General features: G+C 43.1%; 1 protein-coding gene across 1 annotated transcript in view; it reads left to right on the top strand.

Moving 5' to 3' along the window:
- Eeig2 (EEIG family member 2) overlaps positions 1 to 21,578 on the top strand; it is a 54,074-nt gene that overhangs the window by 5,832 nt on the left and 26,664 nt on the right. Inside the window, exon 2 of the mRNA XM_052730745.1 lies at positions 17,134 to 17,254. Within this exon, the coding sequence (XP_052586705.1) occupies positions 17,134 to 17,254 (121 nt within the window). The remainder of the gene's footprint in view (positions 1 to 17,133; positions 17,255 to 21,578) is intronic.

The raw sequence follows: 21,578 nt of genomic DNA, 5'->3' as shown, positions 1-21,578 counted from the left end.
ACTATCCCCTCCATAATGGTCATGGCATTTATTTACTTGTTTATTTATAAGAAGGGTCTCACCATGTAATTCTGACTGGCCTGGAACATATGTAGACCAGGCTGGCCTCCAAGATGCCTCTGCCTCCCAAATGCTGTATTTAAAGGCCTGGCCACCGATCTTTTTGAACCAAAATGAGATCATGCTGTATCTAATATATTTTCTGTTAATCTTTCAGTCATTAAATATTCAACTACAAAATATTTCAAATAGCTACATATTATTCTATTATATTAATTGCAATGATTGAACTAAACCCCTCTGAAGTAATTTTCTTCTTTCCTTTTTATTAATAACTTTATAAACTATTGTAAACATCTTTGTAACTAATATAGTACACATCTGTTATTATTTAAGATTGTTATTTAGATATGACATTATTGAATTTCACAAATTTTTAAGGTCTTTGACAAATATTACCAATCTTCCTTTAATTGCATTAAGCTGACTTTTTTTTTTTTTTTTTTTTTTTTTTTTTGGTTTTTCGAGACAGGGTTTCTCTGTGTAGCTTTGCGCCCGCATTAAGCTGACTTTTAAGGTGAGAAAGAGCAGCAAATATTAAAAATTGGTCAATATTTATTGGGTTTTTGTTTTGTTTTTTGAGATAGGGTCTCACTATGTAGTTCTGACTGGCTTAGAACTCACTATATAGACTAGCTAGGCCTGGAAATCACAGAGATCCCCCTGCCTCTGCCTCCCAAGTATTGAGATTAAAGGTATGTGCCACCAAATATGGTTAATGTTTTGTTTTATTTTCAAACTCCTCTTCCACGCTGAGATCACAAAGTGTCTTAGTTAGGGTTTCAACTGCTGTGAAGAGACACCATGACCACAGCAACTCTTATAAAAGAAAACATTTAATGAAGTGGCTTACATTTTCAGAGATTTAGTCCATTATCATCATGGTGGAACATGTCAGTGTGCAGGCAGACCTGGTACTAGAGAAGTAGCTGAGAGCCATACATCTTGTAGGCAACAGGAAGTAAACTGAGACACTGAGTGGTATCTTGAGCATATATGAGACCTCAAAGCCTGCCTCTACAGTGACACACTTCCTCCAACAAGACCATACCTATTCTAACAAGGCCATACCTCCTAATAGTGCCACTCCCCTTGGGGATCATTTTCTTTCAAACCACCACATTCCACTCCTTGGCCCCCAAAAGCTTGTAGCCATATCATAATGCAAAAATGCATTCAGTCCAACTTCAGAAGTCCCCTTCGTCTATCACAGTATCAACAATGTTTTAAAGTCCAAAGTTCAACCGTCTCTTCTGAGATTCGTGCAACCTCTTAATTGTAATCCCCTCTAAAATCAAAATCAAAAAACAGATCACATATTTCCAAAATATAATGGCGCAGGATATACATTACCATTCCAAAACATAGGTAACAGAGTATAGTAAGGAAATACTTGACCAAAGCAAGACAGAAAACCAGCTGAGCAAACTTCAAACTCTGCATCTCCATGTCTGATGTCAAAATGCTCTTCAGATTTCCAGCTCCTTTCAGCTTTGTTGACTGCAACACACTTCTTTCTCTTGGGCTGGTTCCACTCCCTGTTAGCAGCTCTCCTTGGCAGGTATCCCACAGCCCCTGTCATCTCTAACATTTTAGGGTCTCCAAGACAATCCAGGCTTCACCTTCACAGCATGACACAATGACCTCTCTAGGCCTCTATTCAGGGACTCCCCTGACACATGCCTGGCTTCAGTGGCTTTGCTTAGTCACTCTTTGACTCTGAAGCCAAAACCGCATGGCCGAAGCTGCCAAGTTCTGCTGCTTGCTGGGGCTGGAAATTGGCCCTCTCCTTCAATTACATCTTCACCAGCTTTCTGTCTTTTGATTGTTACTTCACTGCCTGAGCTTGGCTGTCCTTGAACTTGATCTTTAGACAGGGCTGGCCTCAAACTCAGAGATCTGCCAGCCTCTGTCTTCTGAGTGCTAGAATTAAAGACGTGCACCACCACACCCAGTTCTAAGCCTTTCTTTAATTCCTTTTTACAAGTTGGAAACTTAGCTGGATGGGATCTTGCCCTGAGGTCGCCACTCCCTTTATTCCATTTCTTAATCTGTTTATCTCCTTGAACATAGGGTTTAGCTCTATTCCACTTCTTAGTGCTCCTTTGTCCTTGCTCGGTTTACTCCTTTTCATTATAAATCTTTATAAGCATCAACAGTAGTAACCACAAAACAGAATCTATACTAGACTGTTTTGAGAGTCCCTCTGCCAACAGAATTAATCCAAATCTCTTCATTTTAGCATCAGGCAGACTCTTTGGACAAAGGCAAAAAAGCAGCCACTTTCTTCACCAAAATCACAAGAATGATCTCTAGGCAACATACTAAAATTCTTTTCCTCTGGAACCTCTTGAGCCAGCCCTCCACAGTTCAAATCACTCTCAGCACCACTGTCTTCCATGCTCCTACTAGTATGGCCCATTAAGCAGTGCTTAAACCATTCCACTGTTTCCTAAGCCAAAGCACCAAAGTACGAATTCCTCCAAACTCAAACATGGTCAGGCCTATCACAGCAATATCCCACTCCTGGTTCTAACTTCAGTGTTAGGTTTTCTATTGCTGTGAAGAGACACTGTGACCACAGCAACTCTTAGAAAGGAAACATTTAATGGAGTGGCTTACAGTTTCAGAGGTTTAGTTCATTATCATCATGGTGGGGGCATGACCGCGTGCAGGAAGACGTGATCCTGGAGAAGTAGCTGAGAGTTCTACATCTTGCAGGCAACAGGAAGTGAACTGAGATACTGGGCGGTATCTTGAGCATGTATGAGACATCAAAGCCTACCTCCACAGTAACACACTTTTCCAACAAAACCATGCCTAATCCAAGAAGGTCACGCCTCCTAATAGTGCCACTCCCTTTGGGGGCCATTTTCTTTCAAACCACTACACAAAGTACCAAAAGTAACCAGTATTTTCAAATGCCCTCCAACTAGAAGTTGGAGATTTTTTTATGCCCAGAACCCAACAGTCCTTCTTCTGAGTATATATCCCAATGTAATGAAAGCAATATGTTGAACAGATACCTGTACTTAGTAGCCAAGACATTGAAACAATGTAAGTGTCCACAAACAGGTGACTGAATAAAAGAAATGTGGCATATTCGATGGATTTTTATTCCATCTTCAGAAACAAAGAAGTTCTGTTGTTTGTGACAGAGCAGATGAGCCCAGAAGACATCATGCTAAATTAGAAAAACCAAGAGCAGAAAGACAAACACTGCATGACCTCATGTCTATGTGGGCTCTATAAAAGGTGAGGTGATCACCAACCGAAGCAGCCTACTCTGCACAGGAAGCCCCTGTCTCAGAACAAATCGGGTTCATTTTAGGGCACTGGCCTTCAGAGGACACGACTGAATACACACCCAGAGAAGATACTGGATGCTGAGGAATCTGGAATATTGCTAATTATCAAGGTCTTGGGTTAGTCTTAAAGTTAATATCTTCAAAAACTAAAATGGTGAATGTGTACTTGTGTATATTTTATCCTCTTGTTTTTGTTTCATTCTTGCAAAATTACTTTTAATAGAAATGGGAAGTCTGTGCTCCTCTTGCCTTAGGAAACATCAGGTGCTGTAATGCAGAGTTTTAAAGATAAGTGGCTTATATAAAACAGGTTTCTCTCTCACGTGAAGTCCGGGTGCTCTTGTGGTTCTGCCCTGTCAACCTGTCAGGTACCTGGACTCGTTTTATATTGCTGCTCTCGGGGTAAAATCACATCCCTGGAGACTGGCTCACCCTGCATCCCAATCCCAGCCATGAGAGAAGAGGAAACAGGAGAGGACCCTTCTGTTCACAGTCCCTAGACCTGAGCTGAAACATGTCTGATTGCAGGGAAAGCTGGGAAATGGCATCTGTCCTAGCAATGTCCCTGTACCTAGCAATAAATAACTCAAATAAGATAAATAAATAGGAGGGCAGATATCAAGGGATGAGAAATTTTCCACACCTGAAAGAGTGCAACAGAAGAAAAGTTACCCCAGTACTGCTAACAGTTATATGGCCTTGTGCATTTGTCAAGATTGGTGTTTTTATTTTTTTAAGATTTATTTTTTTAAATGTGTATTTATTCTATCTTATGTGTATGAGCATTTTGCTTGCATGTACATATGTGCTCTTATGTGCCCCATGTGTTAGCATTTTACCTGCAGAGGCCAGAGGTGGGGGGGAGCATCAGAGCCCCCTGGAACTGGAGTTATAGACAGTTGTGAGCTGCCATGTGGGTGCTGAGAACCAAACATGGGTCCTCTGGAAGAGCAGCAAGTGCTCTTAATTGCTGAGCTATCTCTCCAGCATTGATTTATTTTAAATTATGTGTATGTCTGAGTGTGGGTAGCTCATGAGTACAAGTGCCCACGGGAGCCAAAGGTGTCAGATCTCCTGAAGCTGGAGTTACAGTCAGCTGTGAGCCACCCCGTTTGGGTGCTGGGAACCAACCTCACGTCCTCTGGGGGGACAGTCACCCTCCTAATTGCAGAGCCATCTCTCTAGCCCCAGGAATGAGTCTTTTTAAAGACGACTGTCAGACTCCATGATTCCTAAGACTCTGGCAGCTCCAAGAGTCTGTGGTTACGTTTGTTACATTGTTTCGCACCGCCCTTCTTCCTACACCGCCCTTTCACACGGCTGTATTAGCCAAATGTTCATGCATTCGCTGTCCTTGCCATGCTGCTCTTTCCCACATCCCCGCTTTCATTTCATTTGAACGACACTCCAGCCGTCCTTCACAGTCCTGGTCCGAGGCTCCCCCGTTTTACATCCATCACAGTCCACAGCCCTCTCCATGTTTCTCTCTACCCGCTCCTGTATCAACTCTGCCCTGAACGCGTTGGTTATTTGTTGCATGAATAAAAACCTTCCCCCACCATCGCACTATGATTTCTTCTCACAGAATTCCTAAAGGTTTTTGTCTGTACCAGTCATTGGATCCCTTAATTGCCTTTTTGAGAAATTGACACACGGGGTCAGTTTTGCAATAATAAAAATAGATGCAGGAACAAGCAGGGAGGAGGAAGTATTTACTGACTTTTTCTTTTGGAAGTTGGGGAAAGAGTCAAGGACAATGTCATGGAAGAAAAATCCTCAGCCAAGTTCTTACCTTTTCTTTGTTTCTCTTTCTTTTTGCTTCTCCTCTTCCCCACCCCCTCCCAGGCAGTCTTCAATAGCCCAGGCTGGCCTCAAACTTGCTGTGTAGCCAGGGATGACCTTGAACTTTTGATACTGTTGCCTCAGCCTTCCCACACTGGGGTTACAGGTGTCCACCACCAGGCCTTGTTTTGAAAGTTTTTTTCTCCAAGTCCAGCTGCTGTCCAGTGTGTCACTGCTGCCGCATGAAGAGGGAAAAGAAGTAGTCATATCGAGGGGTACAGACCTGAGCCTGCTCTGCATCCCGGGGAGCCAGAAGCAGAGGAATGACTTAGGCGGAGCAGGAGGTTGGTTTGGGGCTGAAATGGAAAAGACTGCTTATCTGAAGGACCACCTTTGTTTTTCAGTAGTAATCCGTAAAGGAAGCAGCATGTGGTAGCACAGCCACATAATCCCAGCAGAGGCAGACGCTTATCTGAAGGACCACCTTTGTTTTTCAGTAGTAATCCGTAAAGGAAGCAGCATGTGGTAGCACAGCCACATAATCCCAGCAGAGGCAGACGCAGGAGAATCATGAGTTTGAGGCCAGCTGGGGTTACATAATGAGACCTTGTTCAAAAACAAAAAGTAAAGGTACAGTGATAAATGATAGATAGGTAGATAGAAAGGTAGGTAGGTAGGTAGGTAGGTAGGTAGGTAATAGGTAGGTAGATAGATGAGAGAGAGAGAGAGAGAGAGAGAGAGAGAGAGAGAGAGAGAGAGAGAGAATGGCTATAATAAAGGTTAGAAAAATTTCCACAAGGAATCGGAGAGGAAATTGACCAAGTCCAAAAGGCCTGCCTGCAATTTCAAATGTGAATTTCAACAATAGCAACACACTCATGTGGTTTTCTCCAGCAGCACCTGTGAGCTAGGAGAGAATGGGCAGAAGGGGTGGTTCAAGTTTAGAAGTTTATGGATAGATGGAGAAATCAAGAGGCAAGGTAACTAAGATATGCGCAGGATTTAGAATTTAGTCTCAGGATTCCGCATGTATAAGGAAGGAAGTCAGGCCAGGAAGGTAAATCAGGTAACGAGAAAGGTTGCAGAATGGAGGCTTCCGTGGTCGCCGAGGACAACGTGTGAAAAGAATGATGTGTAGTCCTTGAATTGAAGAAGGGCAAAGGTTGTGCTCAGAGAGTGGAATATTATCTTATTTTTATTTGTGATTGTTTGAGATGGGGTCTGTCTTAGTCAATGTTCTGTTGCTGTGAAGAGACACTATGGCCATGGCAACTCTTGTAAAAGAAAGCATTTAATTGGGGCTGGCTTACAGTTTCAAAGGGTGAGTCCTTCATAGGTTTTGTCCATTATCCTCATGGCAGGGAGCATGGCAGCATGCAGGCAGACGTGGTGCTGGAGAAGGAGCTGAGAGTTCTGCATCCTGTCCTGCAGGCAGCAGGACAAGAGAGACACTAGGCCTGGCTTGGGCCCTCGAAACTTCAAAGCCCATCCCCAGTGACACACTCCCTCCAACAAGTCCCACCTACTCCATACCTACCTCCTAATCCTTTCAGATAATGCCGCTTCCTTATTCAGACTGCCACAGGGTCTTAAGTAGTCCAGCTTGGCCTCAAACTCCTGATTCTTTTGCACCCATCTCCTAAGTACAGGAATTACAGGCATGAGCCATCATACCCAGTTAGAGAACAGAACATTATTAACACTTGAGGTTACTTCAGTAGAACCGTGGTCAAGAGTTGGCTTGTTCCAGGATATGAGTGTTGCTGAAATGTGTGAAGGTTGAGTAGGGCAAAGAACTCTGAACCTAGGATATGAGGTTCTTCTCATGGTGTTGAAGTAGGCAGAATGGACACAGAGGTTGGGGTGGAAAGGGATTTCTGTGATGTGAGCTAGAAGAGTGTGACAGAGCCAGGCACCGCATGCCTCCAGCTCTTAAGCCTGGCTTGAAAAAGGACTTAGTGCTTGCGAGTGGCAAGGGATTTAGGAACAAGCTGCCTCTTAACCAGAGGAAGATGGGGAGGAGGGGAATACACATCACCTCCCTGTAGGTGCACAATGCCAACAGTGTCATCAGGAAGCTGCCGGGTTTCAGTCAGCCAAAGAGTGAGGTCAGGACACCTCCCTGTAGGTGCACAATGCCAACAGTGTCATCAGGAAGCTGCCGGGTTTCAGTCAGCCAAAGAGTGAGGTCAGGAGGTTGGGAATGTGAGAGCTTGTCTAACCCTGGTGGGGGGTGGGGGTTAAATGGCAGAGTCAGTTGGGAAGGAGAACAGCACCAAGCGAATGGACACTGAGAAGGGACCAGCAGAAGAGGTGATGCAGACTTTCACTGTCTCTTTCTGGGACTTGTATGGGTGAAAGGTATAGTCAGAGCTGTAGTCCCTAAGATTCCCAGTGGAAAATGAAACGCTTCTGTGTGTCCCACCTCAGGCCCACGACATGCAAGGCAATTCCTCCAGTTCCTTCTGGAGCTGCAAAGGGAGGCCACATAGGCCTTGTCTACTTCCGAGGAGGTCTTGCATTTTGTTATTTGAGCTTCTTTCTTGGTCTCACACTTTGCCCTCAGACTTAACCATCAGCAGCAGAAGTCTTTTAACTCACTTCAGAGGAAGGAATGTGCCTCCTCCTATCCCTTCCCACTTCCCTTTCTCAGAATGCCATAGCCCATAAGTGGATTTTCATTTCCTATATCCTTCCATGGTTTTTACCTTATTGAATTTGGGATTTTTTGTTTAGTTTTTCTTTTATTAAGTTTTCCTAGACTGTGATATATATTCCCAAATTTCCAGTGTGGGACCTTTCCTTAGATTATTCTGGATTTTTTTTTTCCTATTGCATTTTTGTGCATCAGATAGATAGATAGATAGATAGATAGATAGATAGATAGATAGATAGTATGGAAGTTGTGCTAAATGGAATTTATAGTGATAGAAAAATGAATTCACTTTCTTGAATGAATTTGACAGTTTTTTGATTGCACGTATAAATGATATACAATATTTTTCTTTCTTGTTGATATTTTCACATAGTATCTTATCCTCTAGGCCACATTACAAATGGGTAAATATCCTTTCATTTTAAAAAACATGCAGTGTGTGGGATGTGTGTGTCTGTGTGTCTGTCTCTCTGTCTATCTGTCTGTCTGTGTCTGTGTGTGTGTGTGTCTGTGTGTCTGTGACATTTTCTTTATCCTTTGTCTGTTGATGGACATGTGGGTTGTTTCCAAATCTTGGCTATTGTGAACAATGCTGAAATAAACATGGATTGCAGGTGTCTCTTAAAAATACTAATTTCAAGCCATTGTGACTGCACTTGCCCATAATCCCAGCACTTGGAAACCTGAGACAAGAGGATTATGAGTTCAAGGCCCAGCCTGGGCTACACAGCAAGACTCCAACTTCAAAAACCAAACAACTAATAAACCAAACCAAAGAGCCCTGATTCTGTCTGCTTTGGATACATACCCAAAGATATGTATGGTTGCTGGGCCCTGTCATAGTTCTATTTTTAATTTTTTGAGGAACCTCCATACTCTTTTTTTTATAATGGCCTTACCAAAACCATATATATATACCAGAGTTCTCTTTTTTTCTACATCCTTATCAGCATTTGTTATAATTTAACTATTTAATAACAGCCACTTTAGTTAGTGTGGGTATCATCTCATTTGGGTATATGTGTATGATTCTCTGATATTAATGGTAAGCACCTCTTCATAAACTTGTTAGCCAATTGTACAAACATTTTTGAGAAATGATTATTCAAGTCTTTGGCCCATTTTCAATCAAGATTTTTTTTTATGTTGCTATTATTGAGTTGTGAGTTCTTTATATGTTTTGGATATTAACCCCTGATTATATGTATAGTTTTATGAATTTTCTTCCATTCCATATAAGGAATGCATTTTCTCATGTGTATGTGCTGTGTGGGCATCTGTATACATTTTCACATGTATTAAATACATGTGTGTCTTCATCAGGATATCTGTCAGTCACTGAATGCAGCTTTTTTCTTACATGAAGCTGTAGAGGCTTTTTGTAATATTTATAGCAGATTTTAAATAAGCAAGTATTCGGCTAATACTTATTTGATTACATACTATGTGCCAAGGAATGCTGCATTTTATATGAAATTCTCCTTGGAACAATTCAGGGCAATAAAGAATTGTCGGCTGGCATCTTTGTTTACATTCAGTTTCATTCTTTACCTCATGATGGGAGGTGATCCCTTCTGTCCAGGTTCAATCCCTAATTACAGTCTGGGTTCTATTGTTTCTGACATTCTCAGGGATCAGTCTTCTGTGGCACCGTTCTCGTATCCACCCAAATGGTCACTTTGGTCCCTACACTGCTTTCCCCCATTCGTACTGAAGCGTGCTTAACCTTCCCACATGTTTAAGTGAAATCTTCCCCATGTCATGCCCTCAGTTGGATGCAGCCGTAAATTTTTCCACTCTCACTTCATTCCTAGCGGATTTGAAATGAGTTGCCCACGTCTCTGTATCTGTCCCCCATAGTAATCCACTTCGATCCCATTTTGTCACCAAAACCTCAGTCGCCAGCGTTATGGGTGACTCCTTTTTGTCCTCTGTCTCATCTGACCTCTCTGCCACATTTGACATCGCTGAGCAGAGCTTCTTAAAACAGTTTCCGGCCGGGCGGTGGTGGCGCACGCCTTTAATCCCAGCACTCGGGAGGCAGAGCCAGGTGGATCTCTGTGAGTTCGAGGCCAGCCTGGGCTACCAAGCGAGTCCCAGGAAAGGCGCAAAGCTACACAGAGAAACCCTGTCTCGAAAAACGAAAAAAAAAGAAAAAAAAAACAGCTTCCGGTTGCCTTTGCTGACGCTCTAGTGCCCTTTCTCCTCCTGTCGACACTCCATGGCCTCCCCTGCCTCTCTCCTGCCCTGATATTGGGGGCCTTGCAGGCTATCCTCGACCCTTCCTCCTTTGCCACTCTCCCCCCAGATGGCCTCATCCTCTCTCATGGTGAAGACTCGCGTTCATGATTCCAGTCCTTTCTCCTGAGTTCTCTCTAGGCACCTCTCTGCCTACCCAGTGTTTCCGAGAAGGAGACTCTAGGACTGGGTTGTCGTCTCCCTCCCTGCCTCACCCACTAGTAAAATGAATCAGTGAATGAGTAAATAAAGCCAGACCTCCTTCTGTTCCGTTTTCCTGATGCTGTTACTGCCATGCATTTACTCGAGCCAAAAATGCTGCTGGGGTTGACAGATCCGTGGATCTTTAGTGTTGCAATTCAAAGTCAGTTTTACAGATCTAACTGATCCTCACAGTCTTAAAATACTTGGTTCACAAAAGTTCCTTCTTTGTCAGAATCTATGTGTCTTTTAAAATAGATAGATTGTCATTAAATCAAGAAAAAATATCTCTATAAACTTGGCCATTATTTCACTTCGGCAGGCAAATTTGAGTGGACTTAGAAGTACATGTATCTTTGAAAATGACAGCCTCTAACATTTATTATTGAGCTACACTGTACCCCAGGCGCTGTTTGGAACAGTGTGTAATAATGTATTTGGTTTCCCTGGGTTCCCATCAGGGGGGTAGGTACTGATCTCAAAGAAAGCACTGTAAATATGAGCAATTGGAGAATGTGCCAGAGTGACAGCTGGCAGCTGGCTGAGGTGGGGTTTGAATCCACACAAACCAGCGGTGGGTAAGCGGCTAACCTCCAGGCTGTACTGCCTGGCCAACGGCTGGCTGACATTCCTCATTAGCTCATTGTTTTCTATCCCCGTTGCTGAAAGGTGTAAAATGTCCTGAATAATCAGGACACAGGGTCATTCTAAACATGTGCCTAGAGTCCACATTTGCTGGTTACTGGAGAATGATGATGACATTGGAATAATATTTAGTCACAAAGATTGGCTCCATCCACTTCCATTCCAGTTTATGTTGGAGTTTTCAACAACATTCCCGATTTCCTCTGATTCTTTGAAACATAAACAATGGCCATAGCAGCCTGCTCTTCTTCTGAGTCCTCTGCTTATTCCATGTTCGTTTCAGCAGCTTTATCGTGTTATCTTTGAAATGTTTGGTTTTCCACAGTGTCCACACAAATCACATTCCTTTGCTCTCTCTCTAGACAGTGGTTGAGCAACCGTCCAACTCATAGGAAGTTAATGACTCACCTAACAGAAAGCAGTTACTAATGTGACTTTTGTCTCAGTTGCCAAGGAGTTTGCGTGGGTTTCCGTGGTAACCCATCAGTATAACAAATGTCACACACTAACTTTGCAGCTTTTTGGATTTGTTTAGTTTGGACAGCTTTTTCCCAAGGTCTGTGTGTACACGGGAAAGATTACCAGAGAAAAATCTGAGTAATCGCCTTAGGAACACAAATACACTTTTTTTGTTTTGGGGGTTTTAGGATTTTTTTGGTTTTTTGTTTTTGTTTTTTGTTTGTTTTTGAGACGGGGTCTCTGTAGCCCAGGCTATCCTCAAACAAACTCACTTAAGTTTTTTTTTTTCCTTGCCTTGGTTTCCCAAATCCTGGGATTACAGGTGTGAACCACACTCTCAGGTAGAGATCTGAAGGAAGCAGATTTAAGCAGGGACAATTAAGGAGGCTCTTAAAATAATCCAAGGAAATGATGCTAAGAGTCTGAATTAGAATAGTGATGCTAGATGCAGGAAAGGAAATAATTTCTGGATAGTTAGAAAGTGATGGGGAGGAATTGGTGGTTGGTACTAGACATGATCCCTTCGGGTTCTTTTCAGATTAGTGTAGTTGGACAGTTTCTCTCAGTTCCTTTACTATTGTGTTACAGTGTATAAATGTGTAGGCTCTGGTGTATTGAAAGCACTCAACAACTGCTGTGGACATTTTCACTAAAGGGAAAGTCAGCAGGTGGAGGTGGAAATGAGAAGCATGCTTTCCTCTGGAAGATCTAATATCTTTATTAAAACCCATTCCTTACATGCTACAATCCGGCCCATACGTATACTGCTATTCCTAACCTGGTTTCTCCTAAGTCTACCAGACTTCCTGTTGATTTCCCACCCTCTAGATAAACTAGGTAAATATGAAAAACTTCCCACTTAATTGTTTTCTAAGGACAACAGGTACATGCAGAGTACACTTGGTATCTTTAATTTCGTTACTCAGGCCGAAGCTGCCCTCTGTTTGTGCAAATGATAGCATATGAGATTTGGTACATGAAATCATTATAAAGATGCCACATTGTAAGGGTGTTTTAAACTAGATTTAAAAAAGTGTGTGTTTCTAATTAGTTTAGTTGGGGAATTACTGATATTTCACAAACAAACAAAAAGCCACAAAACATAAACCAAGGTTTGGGGGCTTTGTAGTACTCGTGCTTTGGTTTTTATTTCTGACGTAATTCCTAGAATATTTAGCTTAGTAACATTTTTTTTTTTTTTCCGAGACAGAGTTTCTCTGTGTAGCTTTGCGCCTTTCCTGGATCTCGCTCTGTAGACCAGGCTGGCCTCGAACTCACAAAGATCCACCTGGCTCTGCCTCCCAAGTGCTGGGATTAAAGGCGTGCGCCACCACCGCCCGGCGCTTAGTAACATTTTAAGGTGCTGCTGTAAATTGGATCCAGATGTTCATGTGGTAAAGGCTTGTTCCCAGTGTGGCGCTATTAGGAGATAATGGAACCTTTAAGAGATAGAGCCAAATGGGGGGTACTTAGGGTCACTAGGAACCATGCTCCCAAAGGGATTCCATATTCCGGGCCCATTCCCTCGGTTTGCTTTCTAGCTGTGAAGGGAGGGGCTTTTCCTCCACCGCACGCTCCCACTACGCTCGGCTGCCTTGCCCCAGACCCGGTGCGGCCGAGCCAGTCAGTCCCAGACCGAAACCCCGAAGGAAGCCTCTTCTCTTTGGAAGTTGATTTGACTCAGAAATGCATGGTTGACTAAAATGAGGTTGTTTGATTTTCATATATTAGACAATAAAGAATATTCACTGGGTGAAAATTTAAAACAATTAGAAATAATGGCTTTCAGTGTTAAATACTTTTCTTTTAGAGAGGGTCTTGTAGTCTAGGCCAAATTGGTGTTCAGCTGTGTTCCTCCTCCTTCAGTCTCCTTCTGAGTATTGAGATTACAGGCGTGGGTCACCGTACTGGCTCTCCCATGTGTAACTTCCTTCCGTTTTGAGATTTTTCAGTACTTAGTAATATTCTCAGTTTTCCAGTTCTTATTTTAACAAAGGTTAACATGTTCATAGTTCAAGGCCTACGTACCAAGCCCTCGGGAAGACTGCGGTCCCCAACGTCTCTCTGTTGCTGATCCACCTAAGAAGGAACAGCCGGGAGATTGAACGTCTTTTCTCCCTGCTCCTGCCCTCAGCCCTCTCCTCCCGCCGCCTTGCTGCTCCTTTTCCAGGGTAAGAGCTAGTCAGCAGGAAGCCTGGTTGTGCGGTCCATGAAGGCTGGCCTCTGGGCTATGAGAGAGGTAGAGGGAGTCCAAAGTGACAAACGGAAGGCCCAGCCCAGTAGTTTGGTTTCCATTAACATGTTTTAGGGGCCTGTGATCTTGTTGTTGTTTTAAATACCATCTTAGTCCTGTGTAGTCGATGCGATTTCTTTTTCTTATTACATGCATTTGTGCGTGTACATGTGTGCGTGTGCATGTGCGTGCCTGAGTGTGAAAATGGATGGCAAAGGACAACTGTGGGGGTTGAGCCATCACTCCAGCCCATAATTTGTTTTCATTTGAAAACTTCTCTTCTTCCAGCACCAACTGGAAGTTTGGTTGAAGTTGCTTCTTTTTTTCAGTTCATTTTGATCTGTTTTTCCTGGTAAGAGCGTCTCCTACGGTGCCAGCTTAGATATAACTACAGCTCTGAAGCTGGTAAAGGTCTGTGCAGATGGAGGGTGCTTGGCATCTTGGGTTTTTACTACAGGCTGAGATGGCTTGGACCATTTTGTTGGGAGCCCTTAGTGTCCATCTCATTAGAATTTTCCCGATGAATTCATGCATGTTTCCAGCGTTGCCGGAGCTAGAGAAGAAGGGCCAGAGCCCATTCATCTTCCTCTCCTCTGCTCACTATGCTGTCATGCCACTGAGACCTGCCCTGGGGTCACACAGGCCAGAGAGTCGTCTGCTCCCCCGTCAGGAGCATAAAGCTGAGCTTCCTGCAGGAGTCGGGGTCTGGCTGCTTCTAAAACAGCTTTCAATCAGCCCTCTACCTTTGGTCCTTCCTTCATTTTATTTCAGAACCAACTTAAAATTCCACTCTTGGCTTTCAGCGTTAACAGTGTCAGGTTCAGATTTCTTTGGTTGCTAAATTAACTACCAGTTGTCTGTTCCTGAATACTTGTTTTTGTCTTCCGCTGAGATGATGCCTTTAAAAAAAAAAAAAAAAAAAAAAAAAAACTTGGTAAGTTTGAGAGAGAAAGTTAAAGCTATCTTTAGCTAGAAGTTTATATTTTCTAAGGACAATAAGCTAGCATGCTTTTTAAAAAATATTTAGAACAATATTTTTCTGGCTGTTGGTGGCACACACCTTTAGTGCCAGCACTCTGGAGGCAGAAGTAGGCAGATCTCCAAGTTCGAGACCAGCCTGATCTACAGAGCAAGTTCCAGGACAGGCAGAACTATACAGAGAAACCCTGTCTCAAAAAAACCAAACCAAACAAAAAATATTGTTCTTGATAGCTGATGCCACATCAGCGGTGTTAGTGACAGGAACGATCACGAATTCCTGAAGGTCCCAGGTCATCAGTGTATCTGCATGCCTTTCTTGGGAGCTCCAGGCACATGGCTGATGCCTTCAAGTCTTGGGACCAAGTGATACTGGGAGGGAAACAATTAAAAATCCTATGGGTTTTTTTTTATTATTTTCATGATTTTTCTGGGCATTTTAAAAGTCTGTTTATTTATAAAACCAAACTCAGTGATCTTAATACACATTCGTTTATTCGCAGAGGCAGCTACAAGTTGCCACACCACTGCATTCACCCTATTTTTCCTTTTCTCCAACCTTTATCTAAATTGTTGATCTCACTCATCAGTCTCTGTTGCTCCAGAGAAGTGATCCAGCTGTGTCCTTTCTTTAAGAAAATCAGCCTCATCACATCTGTGCTCTGGGGACCATCACAGAGGAGGGGTGGGGAGATGAGGAGATGGTAAGTCAGAGGCCGGGGAGGGCTGGGCAGAAACAGCGTTTTCTGGTCTGACAGGACGATTGCAGTCTCCCAGCAGCTGTGTTTGCCTGCACACAATCAAGCCAGTCAACATCCCAGCATGGCGCGGGGAAGGACTCAAGATCCCCTGAGGAGCCAGGGGTGCCACTTCTGGGATATGGGGTGGTCGTTGACTTTAGGGATATGGTTCCTGGTAGGTCATTTGTGCTTCAGGATGCCCCCTACGCCCATGAGTGTATGAGCTGCACAAACTGGATTCAGTTGGTTATTTAAAAAAAAAGACATGAAGTTGGGAGGTAGGAATAGATGTGATGGGTGTGGGAGGAACTAGCGGGGGGCACGGGGGGGAAGGGGGGGGACAGTGAATATGATCAATATACATTTTATATGTACGTATGAAATTCTCAAGAATTAATACAAATATTGAGGCCTGGTGTGATGGTGCTTAGGAGGCAAGTCGATCTCTTGGAATTCAAGGCCAACCTTGTCTACATAGTGTGTTCTAGCCAACAGAACTATGTAATAAGACCCTGTCTCAAAAAAACAAAATGCTCTCTTGCCTCTATTAAGTGGACTGGTGAGTAAATCTAGAGAACATTCATTCTTTTGCTTTATCCATTTTGCACTATTCATGACCACCCCCACCCCCTTGTCTCTCTTCTTCTGGAAGTAGAATAATTATTTTTGCTTTCTAAGGCTAAGTCCCTTGGACCTACAGAGAACAGGAAAAAGAACAGCTTGTACAAAAGTCAGGAAACTTGAAAGAGGAAAGTTGTTTGAAAAACAGCAGATTCAGGGCTGTGGACAAAGGGCTTCAGAGTTAAATGGGCTTGGCTTGCGTGTGACACCTGCACTCACCACCTGAATAACCGTGGTTTTAACTCCCCTCCTGCGCTTAAATTCCTGGTATGTGCCTTGAGGGAAAGGCCAGCTACACTTTAGAGTTGGTGTGAGATTAAAGCATCATGTTGGGAACTCTGAAATGGTAGTTCACGTTGCTAAAATGGAGAGAAACTTAAGAGTATTTGTGTGCATTTCTGTCTCTTGCACAAGGTTAGTCCTACAAGGTTAGGAATTCTGCCCTTCATCTTGTATTTTAAACATTTAGATGTGTACCCAACACACAGAAAGTAATATACATTGAATGAGTGGGGAAGAGTCACTTTAAACTGATTGACGGGTAAATTAACTACTTTGCATTTCTAATGGCCAATTACTCCTGTTCCACTGCTTGCAAATACTGGCTTGATGAATTGATATGTATTCCTGTGTGTGCTTGAGTGTGGAAGCCCAACATGATGGCAGGTGGTACCTGAGATGCTCAGTGTGGAAGCCCAACATGATGGCAGGTGGCACCTGAGATGCTCAGTGTGGAAGCCCAACATGATGGCAGGTGGCACCTGAGATGCTCAGTGTGGAAGCCCAACATGATGGCAGGTGGCACCTGAGATGCTCAGTGTGGAAGCCCAACATGATGGCAGGTGGCACCTGAGATGCTCAGTGTGGAAGCCCAACATGATGGCAGGTGGCACCTGAGATGCTCAGTTCCTGATGTGTAGAGTCAGGCTCTCTAGCTGAACCCAGAGCCTGCCGTTTTTGGCTAGTTTGGCTGATCAGCTTACTCCAGGGAGTCCCTGTCTCTCACGTGGTGGGACTGCAGGCCCCTGACTTTTACTTGCTCCACACCCCAGTCCTGTGCTGTGGAGTGGTCATTTTACTCCCTGAGCCGTCTTTCAGCACCTGCGAATACTGATATCTCTATAACTTTGTGTTGTAGACGTGAGTGAAATTGAGAGTGCCTTTAACATGGTAATTAATTGGCTTTTCGGTTTTTGTTTTTTCCCTATCCAGGGAGGTGGTGCAAGCAAACTGTGTTCGCTGGAGAAAGAAGTTCTCATTTATGTGCAAAATGAGTGCCAGTGCCTCCACTGGCATCCTGGATCCTTGTATCTACAGAGTGTCTGTACGGAAGGTATAAAAATAGCCTATTATTCCTCCTCTTTCAGAAACCATAATTAGCTGCAGTCACTGACTCACTTTATTTAGATCTGCTCTAACGGTAGAACTGTAACTCCACACTTACAGCAATAAATTAAATTTCTATGGAAAATCTGGTGGCAAACCTGAGGTTGTCACTCAAGAATCAAAAAAACTTTCTTCTCAGAAATACTGTACATATGAGCGTTAACCGCATTTGGAGTCATTTGGGGTGTCCATGTCTGTAGCCTGTCATTTATCCATTCCTGCTCTTTACTTTTTTTAACTTTTTTAAAATAGTATTTTCATAAAATTCTTTGAAAATGCCATACGATGTATTTTGAGCATACTCAGATGCCTCCCCTAACTCTGCCACACATGCCCTTTCTACCTTCGCTGCCCTACCCACCTGGCGTTGAGTTTTCTTTTTATTTATTTTTTCAATCCAGTTCAGTGTGTATTGGCCAACTGCTCTGGGGAATGGGGCTTGCCCTGGAGTGTGGTGCCTCATTACAGAAAACTGACTGTCCCTCTCCCAGCAGCTATCAAATGCCAGTATCTCCCCAACCAGTCAGCTAGTAGTTGGACTTTTTTCCCCCACTCCCCCCTTCAAGGGCAAATTAGGGCCAGTCTAGGCTATGTCACATGACCCAGCCTTGAAAAATAAAAACCCAACTGTGCATTTTACATTTTATACACTTTTTTTTTTCCTGATTCTTTCTGAAACAGGCTCATTTTGTAGCTCAAGCCAGCCTGGAACTCACATGTAGCCTGGACTTGTCTCAAACTCAGGATCCTCCTTGCCTCTATCTCCCAAGTATTGGGATTACAGGCATGCCACCTTGCCCAGCTTTATATATTAATATATATATTAAGTTATCAGAGTACATGTATATGTTGGCAAAGATAAAGACTTAGAATGAGAAATGTAAGTCTTTTCGCTCTTTCCCACTCTGGTCCTGCATCTTTCTGTATCCGATTAAAAAGCTATATTCTTAGATTTGTTATCCCATGGTTTGAACGAATTGATAGCAGTATGATGTGCATGGCTTTATTCTAACCTTTTTATATTGCTTAATACACTCAGAATATAGTAAATACATGTATACAGAAATGATCTTACAGGTTTTTTTTTTTTATTAAAGATTTTTTTTTTTTATTTATTATGTACACAGAGGAGGGCGCCAGATCTCATTACAGATGGTTGTGAGCCACCATGTGGTTGCTAGGAATTGAACTCAGGACCCCTGGAAGAGCAGTTGGTGCTCTTAACCTCTGAGCCATCTCTCTAGCCCCGATCTTACAGTTTTTAAGACTTTGTGAAAATAGTTGTTTGGAGCAATCGTAACTGAGTGGAGGCTTCTGCAGAGGAAGTGTGGTACAGCAAGGGCAGACATGCAGTTATACCAGCCTGCCTTTGAGCCCCAAGCATGCCCCTTACCGACTGCGAGACCTTAGGCAATTATGACTTTAAATCTCTACATCCAAATAAGGCGTTATTCCCTGATTCTTCGGGAATGTAGAGATTAGCTGACAAAATGAAGCCAACTTCACTTTGCTGCTCTGACTGCTGCCGCCCTTCCATTGAAACCCTTCTGAATGGAGTTCTAATCATGATGTTTGAAGGACGATGAGCTAGTCTTTGGATTTTAAGGAAAAAATATATATATATAACCAGCTTAGAGTAAAGCCTGACTACAAATTAAATGAGCTCAAACTCTAGTAAAGCCGACAGAAACTGTAAGTACCAGTTGTGCTGGGTCATACCTCAAATAAACCCTTTCTCATTTTATAGGGCTTTGGCATATTCATTGGACATGTTTGCTTCCTTTTGCAGTGATAAACACCATGGCCAAACCAACTTGAGGGGGTTCCAGGTTTATTTAGTCTTACAGAGTACAGAGTGAAGAGAAGTCAGGGCAGGAACTAGAGGCAGGAACTGAAGCAGAAGCCATGGAGGAACTCTGCTTACTAGCTTGCTCCCTGTGGCTTGCTCAGCCTGCTTCCTTATACACCTCAGCCCAGGGGTGGCACCACCCACACACACACACATATATACATCAATCATTAATCAAGAAAATGCCCCTATAGGCCTATCTGTGGGCAATCTGATGGAGGTATTTTCCCAGTTGAGAAACTAACCAGCACAAAATATGTATGTTAAACTGCTAAAACAGACCCCAGAAGTCAAAGGCTTAAACAAAATGGTATAGAAGTTGCTTCGGAACCTGAGATAAAGATAGTAGCTCCGCCTTCTTTAGCATGTGGTTCCATCTTTAGATCTAAGGGGGCAGCTCCAGTCTTGTTCTCTCTTGACTAGTGACATAGGACAGACATGATACAAAAGTGGTACGTGTGTCTTTTGTATACATCCCTCTGGTTAAAACTTAGTTGTGTGGCCACACCAAACGGAAAGGCCATAGTTGGATGGCCAGTAGATTCCAACATGTCAGAAGAGAGGCTGGTAAATCACCAGTAGTCTTCTGTTGTACTTGAGTATGCAAGGCAGTATGTTATGCAAGTCTGTTCTACGTAACCTTCCCTAGGTATTGTATAAAGGAAAGAGCAGAGATCTCATCTATTTAAACATGTTGACCATTGTGGGGGCGGGGGGGGGAGTCATAAGCAAAGTCACAAACTACTTGTGAATCATGTCAAAAAAACTAATTAATATAGAAAGAACACCTCTACACAGTGTAAAAGAATCAACAGCACTTAGGAGAAGTTGACAGCTGACAATATGTCCCCCTGAAAAGAAAGTATTTCAGACATGCAATATACCCAATCTTAGGCAAATTAAAACTACAGATAGACACCATTTTTATCTACAGATCTGATAATGACCAGTTTGGTAGTGAGCCCTGTTGCCTAGACACAGGGAAGCAGTCACCAGTCAATATATCTGTTAGTGCCATCCATGTGCCACGTACTGCTCTGGCTTCTGGGAAGATAAATAACTGGAACAGAGTTCAGACCTCTTACATTTTACTTTCTGGTGAGAACTGGATAACAGAAAGCAGAGTTTATCAAATTAAACTCAGTTTAGTACCGATAAATGTCACACATAGAAAACCATGGGGAAACAGAGAATAATTTAGGAAAGAGCGATTGGCTTAGAAAATTGAGGAGACATCTCTGCTCTTTGCTTCCACCCCAGTATTGGGGTGACAGGCACATGTGGCCACACCTAGCTTTTTAAATGGTGCTGGACGTCTGAGCTATATAGGTCCTCATACTCGTACAACAAGCACTCTTTCCAACTCAGCTGTCTCCCCAGCACATTTTTGGTGGGTGGGTGGGTTGGTTGGTTGGTTGGTTTTTGGGACAGGGACCTCATGATCTTCCTGCCTCTCCCTCTCAAATGCAGAGAGTATAGATACACCACCATATCTGATTCATTGGGAGATTTTAATAAGGAGAATCATGATCTTTTATAAGACCATGCTGCTGCTGCTATGGTGGAAAAGTTGGCTTTAATATCTCAAAGTAGAAATGCTTAGGTTTAGGGGTAGTAGTTTTACACACAGATGGTCATTATTTTGGGCAACCAGATACCCAACTAAAAGTACAGGATTCTATTACATGGAAAGCAAGAGCAGATACTTAAGGTACAGCTAACGTTCTTTCTGCAGAAGCTAAATAAAGGCATGGATGCAGGAGAGGGGAGACGGGAGGAACAGCAGCCAGGGAAGCAGAAGGGCAATGAGGCAGATGTGGCATCAGGAAGGTCTAAAGAGGGAAGTGATGGGAGAAAGGAGGTAAGTGGGCAAGCCCATCACACACTGATGAGAGGCTAAGATGGAGACAGGGAGCTTTTAGCTTTAACAAAATAAAGATCATTAGGAATCTTGAGCTACTAGAGAAGGGAAAAGAGAACAAATCCAGTTGAAGAGGGTTGACTAGAACAGAATGCAGCAGGTAGAGGTTGAAGCCTTTTGAATGTTTTTTTTTTCAATTCTCTCATACATTACATCTGGACCTCAGTTTCCCCTCCCTCCACTCCTCCCAGTCCCCAGCGATCGGAAGTCTTTTGAATTTTGACCATAGAGGAACAGCAATGAAAATAATCCTGTTGAGGAGTGAAGGAACACCTCGAGGACTTTTCCTTGTGTTTAAGAATGGCACTGTTAAGGGATGTGAAGTGACCCAGTGAAGAAGACATTCTGATAATTCATATGGAATAGAAATGGCAGCAGGAAAGGGAAAGAGCAGCCGGCGTTCATAAGTAATAACAGAGCTCCCTGGAGAGTGTGTGCAAGATAGAAGTGGTAGATAACACTTCAGTATCAGACTTGCAAAATACAAGCAACAGTTCTCTC

The sequence above is a fragment of the Peromyscus californicus genome, unplaced genomic scaffold (genome assembly GCF_007827085.1).
Source record: "Peromyscus californicus insignis strain IS unplaced genomic scaffold, ASM782708v3 Scaffold_9__1_contigs__length_137607984, whole genome shotgun sequence".
Lineage (NCBI taxonomy): Eukaryota > Metazoa > Chordata > Mammalia > Rodentia > Cricetidae > Peromyscus > Peromyscus californicus.
Note: the sequence above shows the minus strand (reverse complement) of the source record. Positions and strands in the feature narration are given on the sequence as shown.